General features: G+C 42.6%; 2 protein-coding genes across 2 annotated transcripts; both read left to right on the top strand.

The window, feature by feature from the left end:
* Positions 1–433: 433 nt before the first annotated feature.
* Positions 434–1,772, top strand: LOC122038107. The gene is made up of 3 exons (XM_042597701.1): positions 434–616; positions 698–1,555; positions 1,659–1,772. Exons 1-3 carry the CDS (start codon positions 434–436, stop codon positions 1,770–1,772), a joined length of 1,155 nt encoding a protein of 384 aa, XP_042453635.1.
* Positions 1,773–12,610: 10,838 nt separating this feature from the next.
* Positions 12,611–13,188, top strand: LOC122038111 (60S acidic ribosomal protein P0-like). The gene is made up of 3 exons (XM_042597715.1): positions 12,611–12,868; positions 12,962–13,030; positions 13,180–13,188. Exons 1-3 carry the CDS (start codon positions 12,611–12,613, stop codon positions 13,186–13,188), a joined length of 336 nt encoding a protein of 111 aa, XP_042453649.1.
* The last annotated feature ends 3,693 nt before the right edge of the window (positions 13,189–16,881 follow it).

A 16,881-nucleotide genomic window follows, 5' to 3' on the forward strand; every position in this document is an offset into this window, starting at 1 on the left:
TATAAAAATGTAGTGTAAATGTGGATTCTATATATGAAAACTACATCAAACCATGATTGTGTGAATAAAAATAGTATAGTAAAATTATGGTTATCACCTACCATTTTTCAAGATCTTGCACCGAGCCACGAAGTTCCAGTGGGACGAGGAGTGCAATCGGGCGTTCGAGGAGCTCAAAACCTATCTCAACTCCTTACCAGTGTTAGCCAAGCCAATTGCTGGTGAATCCCTCAAAATGTACCTATCCTCGATCGATCGCGCGGTCGGCTTGGCCCTAGTAAGGCCGGACGGTGAGGAACAGCCTGTATACTTCTTGAGATATATATTAAAAGACGTTGAATCCCACTACACCGGTCTCGAGAAACTCGCCTTTGCACTAGTCCTCACCGCTCGGAGGTTTCGTCCGTATTTTCTCGCGCATACCATCATAGTAATGACCAACAGCCCGTTGAGCATGGTCCTCCTCAATCCAGAAGCATCAGGACGGCTGATCAAGTGGACCACGGAGCTCAGTGAGTTTGATATTCAATATCAGCCCCGTGCAGCCATAAAGGCACAATCTCTAGCAGACTTCGTCACCGAGGTGCAAGACCCCGAGCCCGAAGCCACCTGGAAGGTGTATGTGGATGGGTCTTCCACCTGACAAGTGAGTGGGGTGGGAATACTACTGATCTCCCCCAAAGAAGAATGGATGTAGCTGTCTGTTCGACTGGACTACCGAGCAACCAACAATGAGGCCGACTACGAGGCTCTCATAGCCGGGCTGCAAGCCGCTCGGCACGTAGACGCCATCAGAGTCCTGATTCATTCGGATTCACAGTTAGCCACCCAACAACTCTCCGGAACATTCGAGATCAATAGCGCTCGGCTCAAGCTCTACACCGAGACTTTCGAAAAGTTGAAAGTCAACTTCCAGGAGGTGGTCATAAAGAAGGTTTCCCGAGCGGAGAATCAAGCGGCGGACGAACTGGTGAAACTAGCCAGCTCCATATCGTCGACCGTCATTCAGCAGTCGATCGACCAAGTGTCCCTCGTGGCCCATATCGACCGGATGGAAGGACTCATCTTTCCCAGCGACTGGAGAACGGCGCTGATAGAGTTTCTGCGAGCAGGAGCTATGCCTTCTGATCGGGAAGAGGCTCAACTGCTAAGAAGGCGAGCGGGCAGATTCACATTAATCGGATATCAGCTATACAAGAAAGCTTTCTCCCGACTGCTTCTCAGGTGTGTCAGGCAGGAAGACATCGACTACATACTGCAGGAGGTACACCAAGGCTCCTGTGGTGGACACCCGGGTGGTCGTTCGCTAGCAAGGAAGATTTTGCTCGCTGGATACTTTTGGCCTACCCTTCAGGAGAACGTCGCTTTGACCGTATCCACTTGCATGTCCTGCCAAAAGTATCACAATCTCTCACACCGCCTGACGGCGAAAATGAAGACGTCCGCGGTATCCTGCCCGTTCGACCAGTGGGGCCTAGACATAGTGGGGCCCTTCCCCATGGCAACCAGTCAACGGAAGTTTTTACTCGTAGTCGTTGATTACTTCTCCAAGTGGGTAGAGGCCGAGTTGCTAGCCAGGATCACCGAACAGATGGTCAAGAAGTTCATCTGGCAACACCTTATTTGTCGGTTCGTCATCCCGCGCCGGCTCATCTCAGACAACGGAAGACAGTTTGTCGGTCAGCAACTCAGAGAGTGGTGCGAAGGATACGACATCCAGCAGGCCTTCACCTCAGTGGCTTACCCCCAAAACAATGGGCAAGTCGAAGTAGCCAATCGAGAGATCCTACGGGTTCTCCGAGTTCTACTCGACCATGTCGGAGGCAACTGAGTGGACGCGCTTCCAGGTGTATTGTGGGCAATCCGAACGATGCCAAAGGAGGGGACGGGTGTCACACATTTCCACTTGGTATATGAGGGCGAGGCAGTCGTTCCCGTCGAAGTCGGAATAGAATCTAATCGGGTGCAGCAGTACGACGCGGACAACGCCGAGCGGAGACAACTGGAGCTTGACTTGGTGGATGAGACGCGCGTCAAGGCGGTCGCTCAGCTGACGGCCTATAGGCAAAGAATGAGGCAAAGGTACAACCGACGGGTAATCCCCCGATCCTTTCAGGTCGGTGACCTAGTATGGAGAAAGGTGAAACCGGTCGGCGACGTTGTCAAGCTAGAGGCTCCGTGAGTTGTACTGTTCAAGATCGTGGAGAAGCTCCGCTTGGGAGCTTACTATTTAGAAGATGAATACGGACGATGACTGGAACGTCCATGGAGTGCGAACCATCTCCAGCCGTACCGAGTTGGGTGAAAAGTGTGTCGATGTATTTAGTATCGTGCATCTATTCTTTGCCCTACGCCTTTTGACTGCAGGGTTAAAATCGAAAAGCAAAGGGTTGCAAGATCATTGCTGAATGGCTGGGAAACTCGTAAGACCGTCGAGCGGCGACGTTAAACGCCAGAGCCGGACTGGCGGCTATAAATACCCAGCTTGAAGACCGTCGAGCGGTGACGTTAAACGCCAGAGCCGGACCAGCGGCTATAAATACCCGGTCTGAAGACCATCAAGCGACGACGTTAAACGCCAGAGCCGGACCGGCGGCTATAAATACCCGGCCTGAAAACCGTCGAGCGACGACGTTAAACGCAAAGCAGGATCGGCGACTATAAATACCCGACCTGAAGACCGTCAAGCGGTGACGTTAAACGTCAGAGCCGGACCGACGACTATAAATACCCGGCCTGAAAACCGTTGAACGACGACGTTAAACACCAGAGCCAGACCGACGACTATAAATACCCGGCCTGAAGACCGTCGAGCGGCGACGTTAAATGGTAGAGCCGGACCGGCGGCTATAAATACCCGGCCTGAAGACCGTCGAGCGGCGACGTTAAACGCCAGAGTCGAACCGGCGGTTATAAATACTCGGTTTGAAGACCGTCGAGCGGCGACGTTAAACGCCAGAGTCGGACCGACGGCTATAAATATCCGGCCTGAAGACCGTCGAGTGGCGACATTAAACGCCAGAGCCGAATCGGCGGCTATAAATACCCGGCCTGAAGACCGTCGAGCGGCGACATTAAACGCCAGAGCCGAACCGGTGGCTATAAATACCCGGCTAGAAGACCGTCGAGCGGTGACGTTAAATGCCAGAGCCGGACCGTCGGCTATAAATACCCGGCTTGAAGACCGTCGAGCGACGACGTTAAACCCCAGGGTCGGAACGACGACCATAAATACCCCGCTTGAAGACCGTCGAGCGGTGACGTTAAACCCCAGGGTCGGAGCGGCGACCATAAATACTCCGCCTTGAAGACCGTCGAGCGGCGACGTTAAAACCCAGCCTTGGGAGATAATCCCATGCATGCGCTAAATGGAAGTCGAGCGACTACTCTAAACCCCGGAGATATGATCCTAGGCGAGTACTTCAATAATGGCATGAGTTCCGTAGCCGAACGGAACTATGCATCCAAACACTTGGCAAAGCAAACATCACATAACACATAAAGGAGGGCACAAAATGATTTCATTGATAGGCGCTGTCGAGCGGCAAAATTACATAGAGACTAAACAAAAAAAACTCTGCTGACCGCTCGCTCACTCGATATACTCAAATGCCTCGTTAGGGATACCCTCCAGAAGCTGGACTTGGTTAACATCCCAGTCGGAAAAACCTTCAAGGAGGTGGTCGTTCGTTTTCAGTTGGGTGATCATGGCGGTGATGGCTAGCTCGAACGAACGGACGATACGGTATGTCGCCTTCTCCAGAAATGGCTCCAAGCGGAGGTATTGATGTTTAATGGAGGCAAAGCGAACCGGCTCAGCCTCCTGTTAGGTCTTCAGAGCAGCCCGCGACGCCAGTAACTCATCTTTAAGGCGCTTCACGTGGCCTTGCAGTTCAGTCTCCTTGGCAGAGCGGCTCTCCCGCTCAGCAACCAGGGAATTCTCCGCGGTCTTCAGCTTCTCGGCCAGTCACCTGGCTTCCTGGTTCTTTTCTTCTAAGTCGGCGACGACCCGTTGCTTTGTCGTGGAGGCCAACTCCAGCTTCCTATCGTAGGTCTTCAATTGAGCCTCGATCTGGCTTAGCCTACTGGCTTGTTCGGATGACTTCTGCTATTCCTCCGTCAGAAGTTGTTGGGCCTTCTCCAGTTTCGCCTTCAACCAAGCAGGTGACGGCCCCTGGGAGGAAGAACCTACCCCCGAAAGTTTGAGCTTCTTCAGCTCATCCTCCACCTGTGCCAGCCGCTGGCACATGGCGATACTTTCCACCCAGTACTGCAAATTAAAGTGAATATTAGTGCCGATCGAAGATAACTTATGGGTGATGACCAAAAATACTAACCCCGATGGACATCTCTAGATGGCTATCGGCTAGCGCACCCGGAGGTTTCATGGTCGTTCGAGCCCTCGCCTCCTCCCACACACGGTCGAGCCGACCACGGATATAGACTTGATGTTGGGGAGATTCGGCCTGGTCGCTCGACGAGCGAAGATCCTCAGTCGGTAGATGAAGGGTGGCAGTGACGAATTGTCTCCCGCCCGGCGTTGATTGGGCAGAGGCAGACGGACCGGAGGACTGGGCGGGGCGAACAGGGTGAATATCCGAGTGAGTTATCATCCTCGCAGCCCGGGGGAGGGAGGCGAGTGGCTGCACGAGAAGTGGCTCCGGCAGCTCATCCACAGTTGGGGTCCGATCGGAGGATGTAGCCTCCACTGTTGTGGGGGTTGTAGATGGGACGCCTCCCGCAGAAGTTTGCACGACTGATGTGGCAGACCGGGAGGGCACCTCGGCTCAGCGTCTCTTGCGGGTGAGCGGCACATCATCGCCCGAGGACCCTGATCCCTCAACTCGAAGGACGGGGGGCACCTCTTGGGCCACCCCTAAGTCAATAGTCTCGCCCACGCTTGGCGTCTGTTCGGCGGTCCCTGTTGGAGTGTATACTTAAAAGTTTAGCTTTTGTACACATTTATTTTGAAATAAAAAATCACATTGGTCAAATGTTTACATTTATTTGTTAAATGTAATTGTTCAATTAATTTATATAGTACATAACATGGAGTGTGGAGTCACACTTAGAAGATCATGTTGTCGGTTCTCTATAAATTATAAACAATTGCTTACGACTAAGATGGAAAGGAATAAACTATCAGAATAGACGTAGTGTAATTAAGTATTAGTTTATCTTGACTAATAAATTACACTAATACACTTTAAGTGTATTGAGTAGGATCATTTAGGTAAGTTCTTTTTGTACTGACTTAGTAAAAGAACTAGACCTTAGTTATTATGGAAGTGTGTGCTCTTAATCCTAATATAATAACAAGCATGTATATTTAATATTTATTTCTTTGACTTATCAAAGGGTGAGGTTTAGCTCGATAAATCAATATGTCCGATAAGTTGGGAAATGATATTACTTATAGTATGTGTTGTTGATTATAGAAGGAATCTGTGTCCTAGTTATCTAGGTTGAGAATGTCCCTAAGAGGAGCTCATAAGGATTGTCATGTTAAACCCTGTAGGTGGACCTAGTCCAACATGACAATAGAGTTGAGTGGTACAACTCTTGGAGCTAGATATTAATTAAATGAGTTGTCAGTAACTCACTTAATTAGTGGACATTCGTAATCTTAAACACAGGGAGACTAACACACTCATGATAAGAAGGAGCCCATAATGTAATTTGGGATTGGTGCGGTAGTGCGTTAATAACTCTCTAGTGGAATGAGTTATTATCGATGAACTTGAGTTGTGTGTTCGGGGCGAGCACGGGATACTCAAGCTCATCGGAAGGTCAAAACCAATTTCTCCTCTAGGTCCCTGTTGTAGCCTCAATAAAGCCTCAAGTCCATCCAAAGAAAAGTCTATCTTGGTGTCCAAGAAGGGGCCGGTTCATTGCTTGGTGACCAAGCAATGGCCGACCACATATTCTCTAGAAATGGCCGACCATTGCCTTGGGCAAAGGGGGTCGGCCGCAATATTTAAATTAGGAAGGTTGTTTTTGAATTTTTTAAATTTCCTCAGATATTTACAATTTGTAAAAAGAGATATTTTAAAAATTTATAAAATTTTCCTAATTTAAATTAGGCCCCAAGGTTTTAAAAGAGAGTTGTAAAATTTATAAAACTTTCTTTTAAAAAGAAATATTATTAGAGATGTTTTGAATTTTAAAATTTAGTTTTAAATTTTAAAACTTTCCTTTTAATATCCACATTAGAAAAAAAAAAGAGTTTGTAAAATTTTATTAGAAGTTTTCTTCTTTTAAAATTTTATAAAAATTTCTTTCTTTCTTTCCCTTTTAATAAGTGGCCGGCCACCTTGCTTGGTGCCCAAGCAAGGGGTCGGTCAAATAATTAAACATCAACAAATAGTTATTTAATTAATAAATCAATCTAGGATTGATTAATTAAAAGGAAAGAAAAAGAAAAAAAAAGAAATAGGAATGAGTCTAATTTTTTATAAAACTCTTTCCATAATTTTCCGTTGAGAAACTAATATAAAAGGGGGTGAAGGGGAGGCCTTGAAAAACATAACAATTGATATTGTGTTGTTGGAGATCATCAAGTGGTCGGCCCCTCTCCCTCTCTTCCCTTTGCTCTCTTTTGCTCCTTTGTGGTGGTGGTGGCCAAATTCTAGAGAAGGAGGAGAAGCTTTCCGGGTGGTGTTCGTCTTAGAGGATCGTCGCCCACACGACGTCCAAGAGGAGGCGAGGGATACAGCAGAAGATCTCGAGGTTTTTTGCATACAAGGAAGAGGTATAACTAGTATTTAATTTCCGCATCATACTAGTTAATTTTTCTTTGTATAAATACCAAATACAAGAGGCATTCGATTCTTGTTTTACGAATTTAATTTCGATATTGTGTTCTTTTTCTTTTTTCCTTGTGATTTGATTGTTCCTTTTGGTTAACCTAGAGTTATATAAGGAAATTAAATATTAACTTTCCTTAAAAGGCTTTGTCTAGTCAGTAGTGGTTGCCCCCATATCCAAGAAGGCCAAGTGCCTCGCCATGCAGTACTGGAAGCCAATTTTGGAAACTAATATTTAATTGAATTTATAACCTAGGTGATTTGGATCAAACGTGTTAAGTTCCGCAGGAGATCCAAATCTAAACCTAAAAGAACATATAAGTTAAACTTGGAATCAAACGTGTTAAGTTCCGCAGGCGATACAAGTTTAACTTAAAAGAACACATGGTAGCTAGGAAAGGTTCAGATCACGTACAAAATTTTTGTACAGTGGAGCCATTGGGTTTTCCGAGTAGCAACCAACAAGTGGTATCAGAGCGAGGTTTTGCCTCTGTGTATTTGGTATTAGTTTAATTATGCACATGTCATACATAATTTAGGCAGGTTAATAGTAGGATGTGCTAACTTTGTGGATGCAGAATCCAACTATTATGGCTTATAGTTATTATGTGTGTGATTGGACCCTTGGGCATGTCAAGGGCATTTATTATGTGTGCATGATTGTATTATAAAATACAGCTGGAGCTGTATTTAGTTTTATTAGGATTTTATTTTTTGATCTAGTTACATGTACATTCCGTTTATGGAATATAGGATCGATGGATGTAAATTTTTATTTTATGTTCGATCTAGTTCACATGTACATTCCTTCGAGGAATATAGGATCAAAAAATATAAAACTTTATTTATGTCGCGGATCGAATCTTGCAAGGCGTGGAACCTTTTTGAGGACCAGAGACGCAGCGGAACAAGGGGCAAGATGGATGCGACAACTAGACCCAGTGGCAGTGGCCAAAGATGACAGCAGCTAGGGTTGGCGACACACGGAGGACAGCAATAGATAAAAGCCATAATAGTTGAAAATTAGTTTTTCTATTTATTGCTTTTTATGCTGTGACTGTGTGTGCTTGTTAGTATGCATGTTTAGTAGGCTAGCATAGTCAAAATTCCTCACTTTAAATAACTAAGTGGGAGAGGGATTTATTTTTAAATAAATTCCACGGTCTCCATTACTGGTTTATAAGTGATGTAACAAGCTTGCGCATTGGCTCTGAGTGCCTTCCTCCATATCGGATGAGCTTGTTTGCGGATCACTAGATTAAACTTCCATTCTTAGGATGACTATAGGAAGTTAATTAAGAGCGTGTGATCTTCCCCATCGAAAGGGGTACAATCTTATTAATGGACTTAGTGTCAAGTAATGGTACACACTTAGGCACGTTTAATAGTATCCTCCCCATCGGAGTCACTGCTATTATTCGTGTGACCAAAGTAAACCAACTATTAATTTTATTTGTCAAAAAGTTAGGTTGACAAGATAATAAAATTAATGGGTAAAACCCTCCTTTTACAAATGTTGAATTTGTATACGTCCACACTATCGTGGCATACAAAATTCACGGTGTTTTGAGGTGTTGGTTAATTTAAAATAGTATTGTTTGAGGAATCAATATTATTCTAAATTTAGAGTTCTGACCAAAAGTTATTTGTGATTCTTAGGATAACTTTCAACCCACTGGCCATCATACTAAAAGAGAACAGACTTACTGGTCCTAACTACATAGATTGGAAAAGGAACCTGAACATTGTTCTTACTGCTGAGGGATATAAGTTTGTACTGTCAGAGGAATGCCCACAAACACCTAGCAATGATTCTACCCCAGAGGAGATTCAGTATCATAGTCAATGGGTAAAAGCTGATGAGATGGCGCTGTGTTACATCTTGGCTTCGATGTCAAATGTATTGCAACATCAGCATCAGGACTTACCAACAGCCTATGATATAATGAACAATCTCAAGGAACTCTTCGGACATCATAATCGGGCTGCTAGGCAAGAGGCAATGAGAAAACTGATAACAGCCACCATGACTGAGGGGACTCCCGTGAGGGATCATATTCTCAAGATGATGGCTTACTTAAACGAAATACAAGTTCTTGGAGGGGAAATTGATGGGGAAACCCAGGTCGATATCATCCTCCAAACGCTGCCCAGAAGTTTTGAGCATTTTCGCCTGAACTATAATATGAATAAAAGAATGTATTCATTGGCGGAACTTCTGACAAAACTTCAAGCAGCCGAAGGGTTGTTTCGTCAATATTCTCAAATTCACTATGCTGAAAATGGTTCTACTTCTAAGCCGAAAGGCAAGAAGAAGAAGAAACAAAATGGCTCAGCAAAGAAGGTGAATAAACCTCAAGGTGCAGGACAAAAAGCTGGAATAAAGAAGCCGAAGGGCAAGTGCTTTATTTGCAAATAGACTGGACATTGGAAGGCAGACTGTCCTTGTAGGAAACAGAACAATAAAGGTATATCTCATACTCTAGTTGTTGAAACATGTTTAGCGGTGTTATCTACCAGCACCTGGTGTGTAGATACGGGAGCCACTGATCATGTCTGCAATACCTTGCAGGGGTTCCAGGAAACCCGACGACTATCTGAAGGAGAGATTACCGTCTACATGGGCAATGCTACTAAGGTGGCGGCTGTTGCAGTGGGAGATGTCTACTTATCTTTTAATAGGAATAGAAATTTGGTTTTAAGAAATTGTCTTTATGTACCCAGTTTTAGAAAGAATTTAATTTCAGTTTCTAAACTATTTTTGGATGGATATTCAGTTTCCTTTAGTAACGATGTAGTTATTAAGAGAAATAAAGTGATTATCTGTTCTGGCGCATTAGTTGGCAATTTGTATACTTTAAATCCAATTTCTCCCACAAAGCATAATATGGAAATTAATAACACATCTTCTAACTCAAATAAGAGAAAAGAACCTTCAGAAATGAACCAAGCATATCTTTGGCATCTAAGGCTTGGTCATATTAACTTAAGTAGGATTCAGAGGCTTATAGCCGATGGACTCTTGGGTTCATTAGAGTTGGAAAATTTTCCAACTTGTGAATCTTGCTTGGAAGGTAAAATGACCAAGATGCCTTTTAAGGCCAAGGGGTATAGAGCCAAAGAAGTATTAGAATTGGTTCATTCTGATTTGTATGGTCCTATGTCTGTCTAGGCAAGAAGTGGTTTTGAATATTTTGTCTCTTTTATATACGATTATTCAAGATATAGATACATTTACCTAATGCGCCGCAAGTCTGAGTGCTTTGATAAGTTCAAAGAGTACAAGGCTGATGTGGAGAAACGTCTAGGTAAAAGTATCAAGACACTATGGTCTAATCGTGGTGGCGAATACCTCTTAGGAGAGTTTAGGAATTACTTATCAGAGGCCGGGATTCAATCCCAATTATCCGCACCTGGTACACCCCAATAGAATGGTGTGGCAGAACGAAGGAATATGACTCTTATGGAGATGGTTAGATCGATGATGAGTTATTCAGAATTACCAAATTCGTTTTGGGGATACGCTCTGGAAACAGTAGTGTACATTCTGAACTTAGTACCTTCTAAATCAGTTTCTTCTACTCCCACAGAATTGTGGAATGGGCGAAAGCCCAGTATAAGACATTTTTAGATTTGGGGTAGTCCAGCACATGTGCTGAAACCAGATGCTGATAAGTTAGAATCTTGTACAGAAGTTTGTGTGTTTGTGGAGTATCCCAGAGGAACGAAAGGTGGTTTATTTTATAGTTCTAAAGACCAGAAGGTCATTGTTAGCACCAATGCCCAGTTTTTAGAAGAAGACTATATAATGGATCACAAGCTCAGTAGTAAAATTGTTCTAGAAGAACTTAGAGAGGACACGTCTACTTCAGTACCAATAGTACAAGATGAAGTACCAAAAGAGACTGCAACAGGTGTCACACATGATACACAACCACAGACAGTGCCTCGTCGTAGTGGGAGGGTTGTAAGGCAGCCTGATAGATTCATGTTTTTGGGAGAGTCTTCGGACTTGATCCCGGGTAAACATGAACCTGATCCCCAGATAACAAAGCACTCCAAGATATAGATGCAGCATCTTGGCAAAAGGCAATGAATTCTGAAATAGAGTCTATGTACTCTAATAAGGTCTGGGAGCTTGTAGAACCACCTGATGGTTTAAAAGCCGTTGGATGCAAGTGGATCTACAAAATGAAAAGAGGGACAGACGGGAAGGTAGAAACCTTCAAAGCTAGGCTTGTTGCGAAAGGGTACACTCAGAAAGAGGGAATCGATTATGAGGAGACCTTTTCACCGGTAGTCATGCTTAAGTCTATCCGGATACTCTTATCCATTGCTGCTCATATGGATTATGAGATTTGGCAAATGGATGTCAAGACAGCTTTCCTTAATGGAATTCTTGAAGAGAACATCCATATGAAGCAACCAGAAGGGTTCATTGAAAAAGGCAAAGAGCATCTAGTATGCAAGCTCAATCGGTCTATTTATGGACTAAAGCAAGCTTCAAGGTCTTGGAACATCCGGTTTAATGAAGTAATCCAGTCATATGGATTTATTCAGTGTCCGGATGAGTCTTGTGTATACAAGAAGTGTAACGGAAACGTGGTGGTATTTCTTGTACTATACGTAGATGATATTTTGTTAATTGGCAACAATGTCAAGGTATTATCAGACGTAAGGGTATGGTTGTCCAAACAATTTGATATGAAGGACTTAGGAGATTGTGCACACATTCTTGGGATCAAAGTTATAAGAGATGGAAAGAAAAAAATGCTGTGTCTGTCCCAAGCTTCATATACAGATACAATCCTTGCTCGTTTTAGCATGCAGGATTCTAAGAAAGGTTTCTTACCTCACTACAAGAAAAATCCTCATAGACATCGGTGGAACAACAACGGTTTTAAGCAAAAAACCGATGTCTTTGAGTATTTTACACCGATTTTTTCAAAAACCGGTGTCTATGAGCACAGATTTTCGCTCATAGACATCGATTTTTTTAGCCGATGTCTATGAGCGCCTTTTTTCATTAATAGACATCGATTTTAACCGCGGTTTTTAAAACCGGTGTCTATGAACCAAAATTTTGGCGGACTTTTGTAGCGCCCTTTCTTTTGGGCTTCTCCTCACCCACCATAAATCGAAACCCTAATCCTCTGCATCCTCCTTTTAGGAGATACCATTTGAAAGACGAGCAATGAATCTCTCGACGGCGATGTGGACGGCGGCCGTCGTCGGCGCTATCGCGGTCTACTGGTTCGTGTGGGTGATGGGCTCGGTGGAAGTGAAAGGCAAACGGGCAGTGAACCTTAAGATGGAATTGATCATGCGGGATAAGGTGCAGGACAAGTACAAGCAGTACTTGTCCTTCTTTCTCCGCTCCAAGGAGGGCATTGCCGCCGCGCCCGACGACGATAACGTCCCTGCCTTCGTCGACACCTTCTACAACCTCATCATAGACATCTACGAGTGGGGATGGGGGCAGTCCTTCCACTTCTCGCACTCACTTCTTGGCCGCTCCCACCGAGAAGCCACACGCATCCACGAGGAGCTCGCCGTTGATCTGAGAGATGGGGATCTCCTCTCTTAGATTCCCATCCGAGGTCGCTCGCTCCTCCTTCCCTTCACTATGACTGGCAAAAGGATGGCCGCCCCATTTCTCTTGCTGCTAATCGCGTCCTGCTAATCTCTCTTGCTGCTAATCGCGCTCCGGGGTGAATCACAGCGCAAAGGGCGGCTCGGACTCTTTGTCCCTCCATCTCTGTCCTTTCTCCGTCTCCCATTGCGTCGCCCGGAGCTAGATCGAGATGGTGGTGAAGCTCTCGAAAGCGGAGAAGAAGGTCCGCTACGACAAGAAGCTGTGCTCGCTTCTGGACGAGTACGGGAAGGTCCTAATCGCCGCCGCCGACAATGTCGGGTCCAACCAGCTCCAGAGCATCCGCAGGGGCCTCCGCGGCGACTCCGTCATCCTCATGGGAAAGAACACCCTCATCCGCCGCTGCATCCGCTTCCACACCGAGAAGACCGGCAACAAGGACTTCCTCAACCTCCTCCCCCTTCTCGTCGTACGCACTCTTCGCCATTTCCCATTTCCTCATCTTTAGTTCCTCCATGAATCGATCATTTAGCTATTTAGTAATTATCCTTGACTGATTCAGGGGAATGTGGGATTGATATTCACAAAGGGCGATCTTAAGGAAGTTAGCGAGGAGGTTGCCAAGTACAAGGTGTTGAATATAATAAATGTGATTTTTTGATGTTGGTTATCACGATTATCATAGTTTTCTGTCGAGTGATCAATATTTTTGGTGTTTTCCATTTGCAAGTTCGTAGACAACTTTTTTGCTAGATTGTATAAACCTTTTCCACTCTGTAGTATCTTTAGTTCAGTACCCCATGCGTACATTTGAATTCCTTCACCAAAGGGGCCAGATATGAAACACTGAATCTATGCTGCTTGATCATCTATCTGTTAATGTGTTTTTAATGCTATTTTATGTTGGATATTACAATGATCAGAGTTTTGGGTCAAGTGATCAATATTTGTTGGTTGAGGTTTTCCATTTTGCAAGTTCTTAGATAACTTGTTTGCTATATTGTATAAACCTTTTCCACTCTGTAGTACTTCCTGCACCAAAGAGACCAGATATGAAACACTGAAACTAAATCAACGATTAAAGGTGATTAATCATCTCTAGTTTAAGCCATTTTGTTCTCCAAAGAAAGTATCTTTCTTCTAGTGCTCTGTCAAGCAAATGAAACATTTAATAAGAGTGTTGATGCAGGCATTGATAATGAGAAGGCAGTCAAGCTTTATGAAGTTCCACTCGTCAAATTCTTGGAGCAGAAATAGCTTTGTCATTTGGGTGGTAAGTTCCTTAAATCCAAAATTTTGTATGAACTTTTAATACACTAGGAAAAGCATACAAGAATCTCTAGCAACATAAGACTCCTTATCAAAGGTAACACCTAACTCCAGTTTATGGATGATAGGTGTAAATGCTCTTTGCCTAAATGATCTTATAGAGCCTAGGAATGTATCTTACTTGTTTCCTTTATTAATATCGTCACATCACATTATGCAGACTTGTTTCTTTCGTCAGTTTGGAAAGTCAGTCGTACGGCCTGACTACCTTACCCTTTGTCAGGGTTTTATCTTGGTATGCTGGAAGTTTTAGAGACATTTTTATATTTGATATCTTGTTCATTAGTGATGTTGGCTTCATGAGTATAAAGGCCAGAGGTTAGACTCATGGAGTGTGATAATGCATGAGCATAGGATAAAACCTTTATTTGTTTGTTGTCTTTGGGCTTGCCATAGATTGCCATCTTAAATTAATACAAATGCATGCTTGCTTTACTTTGGGAATGTTTCCAGATAAAATCTTGTCTTTCTGACTCACTTAATTTATTCTTCGTGGGGGGAAAAAAAAGGAAGAAGGAATCACTTTTGGTTAGGTTGTAATTGGGCTATGAAGCCAATCACTTACATCTTATGGTTACAGTTTCTCCTTTGAAGATAAAAACATTGCATTATAATCTTTATTTCTAAGAAATTTTTTAGTAGTACTTTAAACAAGTCTTCAATATTTATAGTATGACTAGCATCATTTAGTCTTCTAGCTGCTACCAATGTAGCCACTTCATATGATTTGCTAACTTAATATCTAAAGTGCGCTTTATTTTTTGAGCTCGGGGTATAGTCAGAACTGCCAATTGGACGTGCAGAGAGTTTTTATTTATTGGCTGGCATAATGAAGGATCACTGCATCTGGAATTGAGTCTTTCTTGAGCACGTGGCAAAGTTATAATGTCTTGGCTTCTAAATGTAACTCTTGCTTTTCTGATTTTCAGTTTATTAATTGCATTTTCTAGTCTCATTCGCCTGACATAGGATTGTATAACCTGTATGCTCGATGTTCAGGTTTTCCTAATTCTCTCCTTTCCATATATTTGGGATTATTTGGGATATTTTCTCTCGTTGATGGAATTAATTTATTTTTCCTAAAACTATTTTTCATGATAACTGGATTCTCCTTGGTATTATTCATGATTACCAGATAGATTTCGTAAACATCGTACTAGGGTGTATATAGAGAAATCACTAGGGTATGTTCCAATTTAAGAAAGTTATCTATGCTGTCAAACAAATTTTTAGAGCATGGTTTAAGAAATCACAAGGTTACTAAATTGATAATCAAATCTTTATTGAGTAAAACTTGACAAACTAAGCACCATCAATGTCTATGCTCCATTATGTTCTAGCTTGATGGAGAGAAGCAGAATAAATAGTTATAGACTTCAATATTAATCCAAAATTGCCTATCTGTTATTTTATGTATGGGATTTGTATCTGATGTAATTTTACTCTTGGTATTAATAATATAATCCCTTATTCTTAGCTGAGTTTCAATTGTTAGAGATGAGTAGTTTTTGTTGTTTGGTGCAGATGTTCAATACAATTTATGTAAATACTAACTTGACGCGGTTGTTTCTTTCTTGTTGGTTAGCATACCAAGTTTGTTAGCACCTAGCCCATGCCCTGTGCTTTTACTAGTCTTGCTTTTGCTGATAAAATTACTGGGTCTCTTGGTACAGCCAACTCTTAATGGTTCAACATCTAATCTTGCGGACTCCTCAGGCCGACCCTATACCACATTATTTTCTGGCCAGTCTGCGGCAGTGCTTGGATTCCATCCTTCTGGTTAGACATTCCTACATAAACTTTATTAACATATTCATGTGAAATTTTGCTTGTATGTGGAATTTTGATTATGGTTTGTAAAAAAATAGGTGGTCTTCAAGGATTGCATAATATTCATGGAAGCTTCAACCTGCCAAATGTGCCTAGTTCGCTTGCATCCAGAGAGGCTGCAATGGGTGTTGTACCATCAGGTGGTGTTCAGCAACCAGGAGGAAGCATTCCTAGTGGATGGTTCTCATCAAACAATCTTTTGGTTGCATTACCTCATGGCTCTGGTGTCACAAATAGAGGGGGTATTAATGTTGTTGGAAATCATGCTTTTAGTAGTAGTAATATTAATGAAGTCACTGGGTCAATAACTGGTATTTCCTCAAGTTCAGCTTCTGGGAATCGTAGTTTTGTTCCTGGTTTGGGAGTTTCTCCGGTATTGGGTAATGTAGGGCCAAGACTTACAAGCTCTGTAGGCAACATTGTTGGCAGTGGTAACATGGGAAGAAGCATCAGTTCTGGAGGATTATCTCTGCCTGGAGGATATTCAGGATACCAAGATGGCATCAGAGGTAGTACAATAAATAGTATATCTCTTCATCAGAGGTAGCTTTGTTCTTCTATGCTTCCTTCACTGGATTTGTTGTGTAGTCATATTTCTTTGTTCAACCATTATCATGCCTAGTAAGTTGTTGTATGATGCTGTCGGTTCTTATCAATCTGTACACTTGAATTAGAAGGAGCAAATTATCTATGTTATATTCTAAGCAGCATATACTAAGTGTCATATATGAAAGTTTTAGATTCTATGTTATATTCGTTATCTTCCACAGCAGCCTTTAAAAACTCAGTATTCTATTTTATTTGATACATGTACACATTTGTTTTAGTTATTTGACATATGGTGGATTTATGTGTTTTTACAGTTTACAAATCTCAAGTACTCCAGAGTTGAAATTGATGAAGTGCGGTTCGAGTGGGCTGAATGCATGCTAGATTACATTTGAAGTGCGGTTCTACTTTGATGTGTTAAAAGAATGTTCTACCTTGATTTTGATATCTATTAGCTAGCCTTTGATGTAAAAAGAATGTTTGGGTATTTTATGGATATTGTTGTAAGAAGATTATTTATATAATTTGTGAATATTTGTGTATTTTATGGATATTATTGAATGAAGAATATTTATATAATTTGTGAATATTTGTGTTTTTTTTTTTGTTATTGTCGGTTTTTCATTGTTTTGGAAATCAAATTGTGCTGTTAAAAAATATACATATTACATCGGTTTTCCACCGCTGTAAAACCGGTGTTATTAACTAATATTACATCGGTCATTTACCGCTGCCAAAACTGGTGTTATTAACATACAATATTACATCGGTTTT

This window comes from Zingiber officinale, chromosome 1B, assembly GCF_018446385.1.
Source record: "Zingiber officinale cultivar Zhangliang chromosome 1B, Zo_v1.1, whole genome shotgun sequence".
Classification (NCBI taxonomy): domain Eukaryota; kingdom Viridiplantae; phylum Streptophyta; class Magnoliopsida; order Zingiberales; family Zingiberaceae; genus Zingiber; species Zingiber officinale.